The following is a 14318-nucleotide window of genomic DNA, read 5'->3' on the forward strand; positions in this document are numbered from 1 at the left end:
TAGTTAAACAAAATTATTTATTGCTGAAATTGTTAATGTAGTTAATGAAAACATTAATAATATTTAAGACCTCAATGACAAAAATATTTAAAACATAAACATGATCAGAATAATTAATAAAAAATATATTACTTATATCCAATATAAATATAATAATAATTAAAATATTTAAGACTACAACTTAAGTTGCAAAGTAAAGAATCTTTGTACCTTTAAACTCTAATTTCAAGTTTTGAAGGAAATATTTTTTAAAAGTAGTGGTAATTGTAATTAAAATGTTTGAGGGAATCATTTGGTAAAATGTCAATGACACGAATGATAAATGAGAAAATGGATTTAATATTATTTAATATAATGTATATATTTATTTAAATTGAACCAAACATCATATATACATTCATACAGTTCAACAATTTATTTGTTGCTTAATCTTGCTAGTCACAAAAATATTAGAAAAGTTAACAATAACCACTGTTATTAACAATTCTTGTGACAAAATATTTAAACTCAAGGTTTTATCATATTTCAATTTTCTTTGATGGCCAAGTCGGTAGGTTATTGTCAAAAGATTTTGTATTGAGTGAATCTTAGCATGCAGTGTTATGATTCATTTCCAATCTATTACGATTGAAAACCCGACATTTTCTAAGTGAAACTGCGAACATTGCAAAATTTTTTATGTAAATTGTTTATAAACATGTAAATTGTTATATACGGCTAAATATGATCAAAGATACATTTTTTTTAGGAATATCCGTAGTAATTGTGGTGATTAAATAAAATAAAAATTTGGATAAAACCTTACATTTGAATATTTTGTCACGAGAATTATTTATAACAATGGTTATTGTTAACTGCTAAAATATTTTTGTGACTAGCAGTTATTCGTCCAACAGCTTAAAACATTTCCAGTGTAAAACAAATTTCTATGTGACGGGAACAAAATTTTGAATTTGTTTATCTAATGTGTTTACAAAGATTTTAATTGTTATATTTGATCAAATATGATTAAATATTTATTGTTTTAAGGAATACCTGCAGTGTTTCTGGCGCTTGAAGGAAATAATAATTTAAAAAATCTCAAATTCTTATATTTTGCCACAAGAATTGTTTATAACAATAGTTATTATAAACTTTTACATTATTTTTCTTATTAAATGTCATTCCTACATTAATGTGAAGCACTTTTAGCAACAAAAAATTTGACGGATAATAAGACTATTTGTTAATTTGTTTATCAAATTTGTTTGCAACAAATAAATGGAATGATAAACAAATTATTTGTCTTTTATGAGTCCCTAAACATTAATTTAAGACAATATAAAGTTTTCCTGATCAGTTATTGAAGCGTAAAAAATTTTTATGTACAAAATTTCCGTTTTTCCATACTTTGAGTAGAAAAATTATTAATAAACAAATAAAGAAGACAAAAGTTCGGAGCGTCAAGCTGAACAAAGAATGGGAATTTCCTCCTACTGTGCGTCTTGAGTACGTTTGTTTATAGAGTTTAATAGTTTATAGTCTGTTCATTTTAGAAATAAGGTATAAAATAATATAATTAACTATTTAAGTCAAAATCTCCTTTAAATTGAAAATTAAAAAAAAATTATTAGGGGTTGAATGCAGCGAGAAAACAGCTTTCTAGATTAAGCAATAAAAAATAATTGCACTGTATAAATGTATATATGATATTCGGTTCAATTTAAATAAATATATACATTATATAAAATAATATTAAATCCTTTTTCTCATTTATTAGTCTTTTCATTGACTTTTTAGCAAATTATTCCCTCAATATACAATATACGTCATATATTTTTAAGAATTCTTCTGATCATGTATATGTTTTAAATATTTTTGTCATCGATTTCTTTAATATTATTAATTTTTTCATTAGCTACATTAATAATTTTAACAAAAAATAATTTTTTTTAACTTTAACCGATAATAAAATCAATAATATGAGTAAAATAATCCACAAAAATATAAAGTTCAAACTCCTTTTAAAATGTATCTCAACATTAAATTTTATTCATATTAAACTACATATTTCCATGACTTTCTCTTTTTTTAAATAATTAGTAATAGTTAGACTTATTTTTCATCTATTATTTTTTGTTTATTTGCAAACAGCATAAAGTTTTAAATTATTTTTGTTTTTTCTTAATGCAATTCAATGAAAAGGACAGACTTACTTTTTGTGGAGCCATCTGTTGGATTAGTTTAACCGACAATTCCCCTCCAGATCGTAAGAAAACAGACCCAGGTCATAATTCCGGTGTGACTTTGCAGGTTTGATGTAGGCCATTCAAACTTAAGCAGGACCCGACTTGGGTTGACGGGATGGCTCTGTATTTTTTCAGGTCAAGGTAAATCTTGAAGTAACTTTCAACGAGAAATCCAATTTTTACCTTCAATTTGACCTTGAACTTGATCTTCAAGGTTATTTCAAGGTCAACTTTATGTTTTTAAATGGGAACCCCTATTTTTGACATCGGCAAAAAAAAGTGGGAAATTTTACCTTTAAATATGTCCTCAGCTTATAGGTCATAGGTGTTCGAATGCCTTTCAGCATACCTTCAAAGTCACACCTGACCTATGGCCTGAGTATACATATTTAAACGTAAAATTTTCCGCTTTTTTGATTGTCGATGTTAAAAATAGGGGTTCCCATTTGAAAACACAACGTTGACATTGAAATGTTCGTGAAGTTTAAGTTAAAGGTCAAATTGAAGGTCACAATTCGATTTCTCGTTGAAAATTACTTCAAGAATGATCTTGACCATTTGAATAATATTTTATCTGGACAATTATTTAGGGATTTCCAGACCTTGTGTATTTATTTTCGTCCACTTGAAGCAAAAATCTTTAAATAAAAATGTAATAGTTACATTTTTCCTGAGAATTATTTTTGTAAACAAAAACTAAATGCATTTTCAAACAGTCAAATTTTCCCTCAAAATAGTTTAATTTTTTAATTTTCAACTAAATTCACGGATAAAGTGTTTTATCGAAATTTAATTCATGGAATAAGAAAAGTATGAGTCCCCCTCCCCCGACAAACAAAATATTTCAAATGAAGTCATGAAAATTGCAACATCACCCAAAGTTTAAAATCTGAAATTTTACGCCTCCCGAAAATTACTAGTAATTAAATACTCGTCTTGGATATATTATGTTAAAAGACACCCCTTCAACAACAAAATAGAGTACGAACCAGATACAGACTGTGAGAATACGATCGTAGCCTTGCGATTCTTAATGTCTAAACCGAAACGATACAAAAAAAGATAATCACGGAAGGTATGTTGAAAAGTATTGGTGGCTAGATAGCCAATATTGCAAAATTCAAAAGAAGGATATAGACCGGGCCCATTGCCGTTAGCAAACCCAAAAAACTAGACGCAGGTACAGAAAGTACCTTTTTAATGAAAAGAGGAAAAAGAAAAAAGCAGCGCAAAATAAACAATGTATTCAAAATAATACACAGGAATCTCATTTCTGTCCATGAGTCCATTGCACTTCGCTAGATTTAATAATCTTCGGAGAGAGAATAAAATAGTTAAAAAAAACATTTTGTGTATGGATACATTTGATCCATTAATTATTATTATTGAATTTATTATTTAGAAAACCTTAAATTTCTTATAAACCTGATGTTGTCACGCGGGTTTCCTGACAATAATAGTTTCGAGATACTTTAGAGATAGTAATTGAAAATGGCGCCATGTACTTTTTAATAATTAGAAAGAGTGCAATAAATATTGTGTTTTATATTTAAAAGCACTTACAAAATACATTTCAAACAGAATGAGCATTTTAAAGTTTATGCCATATTTCCAGGAGAAACTATTTGATTTTGCGACATTTGAGAATAAAAACTTGATTGACAGCTCTGTAATAGAACAAATTTATAGCGACAAAAAATGTACAGTTCGATAGAGAGAGGGATTATTATATCAACTATTAGCAAATTAAAAAACCGTGCGATTTTGTATTTGACTTATTAGCATAACGAAAGCGATAATAAGAGCTTGAATTTCTAAGCTTTGTCATTCAAACTTCCTATTCTTCTCAAATAACTTAGTTTATAAAAAGAGGACTTTATTATATAATTTATAATAAAGTAAACTGTTTACTGTTATTCGAAATTTACTTGCAAGAAATAAATATTAATTAAAAATTAAAATATAAAGAAAGTAATTATCTTGTTATTAATCTTAGATATTAATTGCCATTTTCTGCATAATTAATGATCGTAGAGAGCATATTGTTTTCTTATTAAAATTGTAAGACCTCCAGACTTTAATCAAATTTAAAATTATATAATTATTGTAAGGAAATGGGAAATTACTTACGGTTATTCTTCCACAGTTTGTAGGGTCGAAAGTCATCTTTTTCTGTGAATTTATGATTGTAGGGAAAAATTAAATCACTATTGCCATTCCAGATTTGCGAATCGTGAAAGAAAGCACTTGACGTTTTCGTTTTTTTTGTAGGATTCCAATTATAAGCCCAATTTATGTGATCCAAGTCGATGTCTACATTTACGTCTCGCTTCTTCTTCGCCATGACATTTCTATAATTAAAAGTGGGTACGTTGTGTATACTGTTCCTGGCATATTTTGCCGGATCTTAATTTTCTTTTCCTGCATATTTGTCCAGATCTTAATCTGTTCTCTGCCTATTATTCAATTGAATGACTTAAAGAATAATAAATAATATGGGTGCAGTTCCGAATAGGTGAACGTGACGATTTCCTTCACACTGCGTATACATATGTATTTTGACGCGCTGATTACGAAAATGATAGAGAAAATTGGCGACGCCGCGATTTTCATGGTGAAATTGCGAAAAAACCATAAAAAATATGGTTTTTTGCATTTATCTGAGCCAATATGCGAAATATCGCAAAATGTTGCTAATAAAAGTTGTAGATCGTATAAAAATACACATTTTTTGTGTTACACATTTTTTTCTACGACTGATAGTTTCCAAGAAAATGAGTGATATCTCAATTTTTATGAAAAAAAAACAATGAGCATTCTCCATTGGTTTCGGTTGGGTACTAACTCACGCTTTTCACCACGCGTCGTGGGGGCGGGAAGGCACCCCTGTGACTGGAACCAGAAAAAACTTAGGAAGCGGGTTCAATTACGCGCATAAGAAGGCTTGCTGACACTGGGAGACGGTTAACACTCGAAAACGAAAAGAGCATGATTTTTATGTTTTTTTTTTTCATAGAAATCGAGATATCACTAATTTTCTCGAAAACTATCACTCGTCCAAAAAAATTTATCCGGCAAAAATGTGTATTTCTGTAAGATCTACAACTTTTATTGGAAGTATTTTGCGAGATTTTGCATATTGGCTGTGATAAACGCAAAAAACCACATTTTTTCATGGTTTTTCCGCGATTTCACCATGAAAATCGACTAGTCGCCAATTTTCACTATCATTTTCGTAATCAGCGCGTCAAAATACATAAGTATACGCAGTATGAAGGAAATCGTCACGTTCACCTATTCGGAACTTTATCCTTAATTTATTTTGTTGAAAATTCATTTTTTTTTAAAGAATTGAACCATTTTGTTGAAAATTTAGGCTTTTTGGCTGAATTTAAATGGTTGAAAATTTGCTTTTTTTTGTTGTTGAAAATTCAATCCTTAGATTGAAAAAAGATTTAATTTTTGGATTAAAATTTACATTTTTAATTTGAAAATTTAAGTATTTGGCTGAAAATTCGTCTTTTTAGATTAAAAATTCTGCTACAAATGGTTAAAAATTCAATTATTTTATTAAAAATTATACTATTCTGTTAGAGTCATTTTTTATAGTTAAAAATTCAACGATTTTGTTGAAAATTCTTCCTTTTGGATAAAAAGTTCATCATTTATGGAATTAAATAAAAGTTTAACTGTTTGAATAAAAATCCAACTGTTTTTGTTTGAATTTTAATCTTTTTTGTTTGAAAATTTAACGATTTGGTTGAAAATGCATCTTAGTAGGTTGATAACTATTTGGTTAATTGTTTAAGTAAAATTCTACTAGTTTATTAAAGTCATATTTTTAAGTCAAAAAATAAATGTTATCCCTAAAAAGTTGTCGCTTTGGCTTGAAAATTCATCTTTTATGGTAGAAAAAGTCATGTTTCGTGGTTAAAAAAATCTTAGAAACTTTAAGCGTTTTATATTAAATTCTATATGGTACCAATATCACTTTCATTCAAAATGATTCATTTTCTGCAGTTTTGCTGTTTTGAGAGTATTTTGTACTGTGAAGTCTGATATTTCAATATTTTTAATTATTCTTAATTTATCACTGAAGTTTATATATATAGTTCATCACACGTTTACGTATACATATTGATAACTAAACTCACTACAAACACGAATAAACGCAGAATGGACGTGAAATGCGTGTTTAGGCAGCGGTTACGAAATTTACGGGAAGGGGGGGGGGGATAAATAACCCAAATTTGGTAACGTCGTTTTGCGGATGGCCCTTTATTCTTCTCTCTGAATAAATTCAGAATTCCGCATCAGGCCATACAATGTTTTGAATTTTTTTAAATAATACGATTTTATTATTTTAATAATCCATCGTAACCTGCACTTTTTAAAAAAAATTTATTCAAAATAACACTTCTCTTTCAATGACTAGTGACTTACTTGCAATGCAGATGGATGCACAAATTTTCACTCATAAGCACTCAAGCGCAAAAATCTTGGGCAGCACATTTTCACTGTTAAAAAGACTGAGAAAGAAAAACTGTAAAAAGATAGTTAAAGAATTTTGACAAATTCTAGTAATTTCTGTCATTTATTAAAAATTTTAAACTGAAAACCTTAATAATATGTAAATATTTGTAAGAATCAGGAGATCGCCGAAATCGAAAGTGAAGTACATAGAGCCACGTTCAGAATCGAACTGTTTTGTTCACCTGTCGCCAGTCAAGCATACCACTTTACCAATTTAAACGGAAAAACCATTTTCATTTTTTTTACTTCCTCGTGTGTATACTGACTATAAAGGCGGCATTTATAAAAGTCACGCCGAAAGTATTTCTCGAGCAATTTTTACCATTCTGATAATAATAGGATAACGTGAGTGTATTTCGTCCAAGCTGTTTACGGCAAAACCAACCGAATTACGTAAAATGAATTAATTTTTTGCAAAAGAACAACTGCTTAAAATTTTTAAATATAGGGACGATTTTGTTGGATCCATCTATCGATTTAAAGGGATAGTTGTTAATCATTCCGCACTTCCGGTTTTCGTAATCTTAAATAGTGACTATTCCCACCAAAGAGAAATTATGAATTTACGAACTGTCATGACAGAAGAAAAATAAATTAGCTTACGCAAAAAACCTTCTTCATTTGTTAGCAAAGTTCTCTTCATGATATTTTTTATTTTGTTTGTCAAGCCTAAACATTTTATCAGGATTTAAAAGCATATTGTTATTAATATTATCTTTAAAATATAACAGGAAATGCAATTATTAGAGTTGGAGAATTTTAATAATTAAGACTTAATGAAATCAAAAATTACAGTAGTAGATGATTGAGAAATTCAAGATATCCCATATGAGGTTGTTATGTAATTTTCTGAGATTATAATTTAAAATCGTAAATTTGGCTTTTTATATAAACTTAGAAACCGTTCAAAGCTAAAATAAAATTGACTGGGAAGGGGGGGGGGGGGGGGGGGGGGGGGGGGGGGGGGCTAAACTTAGAATGCGACATCACACATGGAGAATATACATGGGAATAACAATTTTATAAAATGCTTAAAAAAATGAAAAGTAGTAATGTTATTTTACAAATAAAGCAATGAATCATTAGCGTTTCCTATTGAATTAAATATGACATTTTGGGCTCTTAATTTTGTGGAAATTTAAGAGATTTAAATAAGATTAAAATCAACTTTAACATTTTATTTAACGTCCAATAATCAATTGAATGTGCAGAATTTCTGAAAATAAAAACAAGAAGCAAATTTGGTCGTTGGTGTTTATCAAGCGATATTGAAGAAAAATGTTTACTTAGAGAGGGGGGGGGGGTATTCTTATGTGTAACCTCATCTTCCTTATTTAAGAATTGACTTTTAGTGAACATAAAATTTAGAATAAATATAATAATTAAGAAAATGTTAGTGTAACCATATTATAATGTAACATGTTATAATTTTAGCAGCTTTCTAAATTATGCCAGTTATTTCCTCTTAGTAATTAACAAAAGTTAAATGTCTAATAAGTGGTTTTGTCGAAATCAAGAACGGTGAATGCATTGAAATTATTCTGAACTGGAATGCAATTATAATTTACTGCTATTTCTGTTATTTAGTTCACCAAAGACCTTGAATTAATTATTAAGTGTTAATATACTGCTGAAACTTTTTTGAGATGTATAGTTTATTATTTCTGAACATACCAGTAATTTATTTACAGTAGATTTCAACTAAAATAGTAATATGTCACAGAAATTCAAGTTGTGGATGATGATTATAACGCAATCTTAATATTTCATAAATATTCTTGAACAGTTTATTCTTGAATAAATTATAGATTATATGTAGACATTTTTGACGCTGCATGCATTTTTTTATATACAATTATTACAAAATATTCAATCACTTTGGATATACAAAGTTGCACAAAATGAAACTTTTTCTAGTATTATTAGGTATAAATTCTGTTCAAAAATGTAAATGGTGTTCAAAAATAATTGAATGAAGTAAAAGCGGTGAATGATTGTTTTATCGTAATAATTTCTTACATTTATTAATTAATTACCACTTCAAATTGTCAGGCGGCATCACTCTTTGTATAAAATAGTTAATTTCGTCATCACAGTATTATTTTCATTCTTATTTCATCCACTTCCGCAATTTTTTGAATTTTTTCTCACAGCACAATATATTCCGAATTCAGAGATAAATAACTCGTCAACTTTCAAACACACTTTTTTGCAGAATTTTGTAATTGCGAAATATTCGTCCATGTCTATTGGCAGTAGTTTATTAACACCAAAAAATATTTTTAACTCGTTTTCAGTGAGATTTTAACTTGAAAATTTGACGCTCATTTTCCAGATGGAAAAATTTCTCGCCACGAGCTGCAAGCATGAAACTCATCGGAGGACAATCGACAAACTAAAATAAAGGAATCGGTGTTGCCCGGAAGGAGAAAGCGGGGGCGATCAGTTAAGTAGTTGCTCGTTTTTCAGTTCAGACTGTTTTTTCTTTGGAAGTAAAAACGTCAGTTTTTTATCTAGACTAATTACAAGCGAACGGAATACCTCTTTAAATGTGAAAGAGGAAAATGTTCACGCACCCATAAAAAAGTAAGTCAGATTCCAATCGCATTTAGTGCAATTTAATGCAAATGGAAACACTCTATGTAATTAATGGAAAATGCGTAAAATACGCGCAAAAAAGATTAAAACACCAGTGACATTGTCACTGACACCTAGTCTTGGGTATGAGAGAAAATCAATTAAACTTCAATGTTTGACATGTTACTGTCTGAAAGTAACACGTTAATGTTTTAAGGTCTAAAAACTTTTAAAGCGTTACCTAGCTTAACCGTTACTTTAAAAAAAGTAGCGCATTATCATCACCGTTACTGGAAAAAGTAACGCGTTATCTTGCCGTTAATTTTTAAAATTAAATTTCGAATACGTTATTGGAAGGCCCAAAAAGAATCTTTAGAATTTGGTAGATTTTATTGCAAAATGAAAATTTGAATAAAACTGAATATTATATTTACACTTAGGTAAAATAATTAAAAATACCGAATTTGTCTATAAATTCTCTTTTATTTAAACTACTAAGAATTTTAGAAATCTATGCTGCATTCTACTTAAGGCTTTCCATAAACTTAATTATTTTCCAATAGTACCAATTTTTCGAAAAGTTCATCACCCATATGATGTATTGTGTCCAAAAGTATCGATCCGGTTCGGTAATTCCTTATTGTACCGGATGAACAATTCATTTAGATAAAGAAATGTGTGTAATGAAGTAAGAAAATATTTAAAATTTGTATAAAGTAACGATCGGTAACGTGCGTTACCTTGCATTACAGTTACAAGCAAATTGTAACGTGTTACTGTTATCGTTACTTAAAAAAACGTGTCACCGTTACCGCTACTAAAAAAATTCACTTTTAAAATTTACAACCTTCTATATTCAAGAAAATGATTGATCATCATCTGAAAAGCATGTTAGATTTTAAAAGATTAAAAAAAAGTGATAGAAAATCTGTTCGAAAGCCGCTAAAAATTAAAAATGAAAAATCTCGATAATCTGGACACGAAGCGAAAATCACTGAAAATTTTGCACGCAAGGGCTTAAATTCGCTTAGACAAGAAATCCGATTTTTAATCGACAGTCGCTGAAAATACAAAACACAATTTCTCAACAAAAAAACATTTTTTTTTAAAATCATTATTATAGAATCTTCATTTTTTAAAATTATTAATACCCAATTCGTACACAAGACCACTGCCACATGTAATCGCACGCTTGCACGCTTTGAAAAATCGCACTTGCTGAGGATTCGAACCCTACTTTAATCCGTGTATTCTACTAGTCATACTTACCAACTAAGTTATCGAATCACTTAGATTTTTATCAAAAAATCTCGATTAAGTATTTTGAGGCAGCGTCCTACCAAGTCGTACGATGAGCCTCAACCATCTTTAAAACTAAAATTGGTTGAACTCAATGTTTCTTTAAAGAAAACATTTTTCTGACGATTAACGTATAGTTCTAGTTCTAAGGCGAATTGAAAATATACGAGAGACTTTAACCGATCGTTTTTCGTTTAGAACGAATTTAGAATTGCATTTTACTTATTTCAATGAAGGCTCGATACTTTTTTCACTTTAAAGATTTAAACTGTTTGAAAACGTTCTAAAACTGATCAATAATAAATAACAGTCGAGTGAAAAAAACGTCTTAAGCACCTTCGTGAAAAGAATCATTTCCCGCTATACAAAAATCTCCATAAAATGCAGCTTTCAAGTAATATAATAAAGATTTTTATGATCAAAATATATGCTGTGAAAATCCATAAGACAATTATCCAAAAAATTGCAGAGAATTATATGGCCAAAATAACAGGTGAAATGAATGTTTGCATTTTTTCTAAGGTGATATTTTTGATGTGTAACAACGATTTTTTCATCAAAAATCTCTACATTCTCTAGATTAACATATTTTTTCCCCGAACTGATCTTTGTGATGCGCCATAGTTAACAAAAATAATTTGCGTATTGCCATACGGAAACATCGTATGATAAATACATTGCGATATGCTCATATGCTGTAATAGATAGTAAAAAGTCAGAAATCAGAAAAAAGTGAATATATTCAGAAAATTCAGTCTAACTGTTTTGATAACATAGTAAATCCCCGAAATATTATTTATCTGAAGTTAGATGAAAACGCTTCAAAAAATTGAAATCTACAATTATCCGACGGCAGATAATTTTGATCATGAGTTTCATATGAATGAAAAAAATTTGTTGAGATGTTTTGGGCATGTTGAAAGAATGAAACAAGAACGACTGACGAAATATTCTTACAAAATGACTTTGTACAATTTTTGAAAGAAATCGTCTTTTTCATTTACTGATCGAAATTGATGTACAAGAATCGAAAATTCCATCATTACGCCAAAAGAAGCGAGATACGTGAAATGTCTAAAACGAGACTTGTAGGAGTTTTTGTTTCATCCATTAAAAATGAAGCGCGAAGCGTAAGTGTTATACAATGAGAATGTTCACCTTAAAGCATAGAGAGCTTTGAGCAGTTTAATCTCTAACTAGATTTAATTATGTAGAAGATTTAGAATAAGAAGATGCATAAAAAATTGGAATATCAAAGAGAAATGTTTTTTAGAACGTTTTTTTCAAGCATTCCGAGTGCAAAAAAAATTCACGCGAATCGCGAGATTCGAAAGTCGCGTTCCCCAAGTGCACTCAACCAAGCGCGCCGTGCGTGTAACTGGCTGATTTGTTTCATCTTAAAATTGGACAAAAACGCTGCAAACAGTTAAGTAAATGCATTAAGAGATGATAATTGGCAGAGTCTACAGCGTTTTTATCCAATCTTCTTCTAAAAATAAGCTTAAGGTTTTTTCGTGTTTTAGTCTTTTATCGGTCCATCGAGCTGTGGCCTTTTTTGGGCCTCACTACTTTCCATTTTTATTATTTTGGGCCTTAGTGTTTCAGACTTGTGGGTGTAGACTTTATTACTTGAGATTTATGTGGTTAGAGCCTTATTCTGTAGGCATGAGACTTTGGGACTTCTAGGTTTCGTGCCTTATTTACTTAGGTCTTACTACGTTCGAGTTGTTGTTTTGGGCATGACCGATTTAGATTTTGGTGTTTGGACCTTAAGATTTTAGGCTTGGGAGCTTAGGCCTTGGATCTTAAGGTTTGTAACCTATAGTATTAGGCCCTACTGTTTGTGAATTGTGGATTAAGACTTTGCTTGAGAATTGTGGATTTTGGCCTGGCTGCTTGAGACTTATGGACCTCAAACCTCATTTCTTGGGACTTCTGGGTTTTAGCTTAATTTTTCAGGGATTATACCTTGAGATTTATGGACGTGCTCATTATTTCTGTGAACTTACAGCTTTTCACCTTACGACTTGTGACTTACAGTCTAGGGCCTTACTATTTGAGACTTTTGGGTTTGTGCCTTATTGTTCGATACTTGTGGATTCGGGCCTTGTTGCTTGAGATTTGTAAATCTGTACCTTATTTCTCTGGGCTTACGGGTTTTGAGTCTTCTTTCTAAACCTTATAGCTTGAGACTTTTGAATCTGGACCTTATTTCCAGGGACTTACGGTTTTGGACGTTACGAATTGTGACTTACAGTCTTAGGCCCTACTGTTTGAGACTTGTGGATTCGGGCCTTATTGCTTGAGATTGATGAATTTGGACATAATTTATTGGGACTTATGAGTTTGTAGCCTTATTGCTTGAGAGTTATGGATCTATACCGTATTTCATGGGGTTTATAGGTTTGGTATAAGGCCTTATTGTTTAAAACTTGGGGCTTGGACCTGGAAGTTTGAGACTCTTGGCTTTGGACCTTACTGCATGGTACACGTTGGCTTGGGACCTACAGTTTTATACCTTGCGGCTTGTACCTTATAGTATTGGGGTTTACTGTTAAAGACTAATTTTTCGGGTATTTTTGCTGGAGATTAATAGATCTGGACTTGATTTCTTGGAACTCGTAGGTTCGGTGATTATTTGTTTACTCGCTTAATCTGTTCGAGCGAAATTCCGTTCGAATCGTGTGATTCCTCACTTTACTGCCCGAGTCAAAAGTGAGCCATTCGGCTTCGCATGAGAACTCATCTTTGGAAAGAGTGACTATTAACCACTCGATTCCAAGGGTCACAAAGTGACTCTTATCGAGTGAAAATATCACTCGATTCGAGTCATAATGTGTCTCTTATCGAGTGAAAATAATGAGCTGAATCAGTGGGGTGGTCACTCGGTTACGAGTGAATGTAAGATTAAGTATTTACATAATCTGCAACATCAATTTCACTGAAAAAATCTATTGCAAATTGATTTTACATTGTAATTTTTATTGTAAAATAAAATAAGTATAACATGTATTTGATCGGCTCGCTTTAACAAGATTAGATGAAATTCTAGTGCTGGATCAAAAATTCAACTATTTGTTTGAAAATTCATTATTTTATAAATCAAATTACGTTGTTTAAAGTTGAACTACATTCTTAAGATTTCACTTTTTGGTTAGAGAAATAGAGATGCATAATTTTAGTTGAAAAGTTATCTGTTCGATCGAACACTTGTCGTTTTTGTTGCAAAATATTTGTTTCTTTAGAAATAAATTATTATAGCGAAGGAATGTGTAACATTATTTTTAAATTATCACCAGAATAATTAAATTTAAAAAAAAGGAGTTTCAGCTAAAACTATTTTTCTTTTTTACCAAAAAGATTTGGGTTTTCAACCATATAGTTAAATTTTTAACTGAAAAAGATCAATTTTCACCAAAAATGAAACACTTAAATTTGAATAAAAATAAAAATAATTTTCAAATCATATTATACAATATTTAAAGCTCTCAAAAGATGCTACAGTTTTATTAAAAGAATTGCAAAATAAGTGATACGTCCTGAAAAAGGTAGTTAGGCCGGGACTCAATGGCCTCCATACAATCTCAAGCATGCTTTTCCTTTAAAAAACTGACTTATAGTAACTATTTCTTAAAAAAGTAACTAAAAAGTGACTGGTAAAAAAAGTCACTAAAAGTGACT

At 30.1% G+C, this 14318-nt stretch overlaps 1 protein-coding gene across 4 annotated transcripts in view; it reads right to left on the reverse strand.

Annotated features, from left to right (window-relative positions):
* LOC117177322 (protein yellow-like) overlaps window positions 1-9122 on the reverse strand; it is a 46855-nt gene extending 37733 nt beyond the window's left edge. For 2 of the 4 annotated variants that reach the window (XM_033367939.1, XM_033367936.1), the window contains exons 1-2: window positions 6672-6771; window positions 4359-4579 (exon numbers count right to left, since the gene is read on the reverse strand). In XM_033367939.1, coding sequence (XP_033223830.1) covers window positions 4359-4579; window positions 6672-6706 — 256 coding nt within the window. In that variant the 5' untranslated portion in view covers window positions 6707-6771. Of the gene's footprint in view, window positions 1-4358; window positions 4580-6671; window positions 6772-8780 lie in introns of those variants that run through there. The other 2 variants (XM_033367938.1, XM_033367937.1) reach the window with 2 other exon arrangements.
* Between the last annotated feature and the right edge of the window lie 5196 nt (window positions 9123-14318).

The sequence above is a fragment of the Belonocnema kinseyi genome, chromosome 7 (genome assembly GCF_010883055.1).
Source record: "Belonocnema kinseyi isolate 2016_QV_RU_SX_M_011 chromosome 7, B_treatae_v1, whole genome shotgun sequence".
In the NCBI taxonomy this organism is placed as follows: Eukaryota; Metazoa; Arthropoda; class Insecta; order Hymenoptera; family Cynipidae; genus Belonocnema; species Belonocnema kinseyi.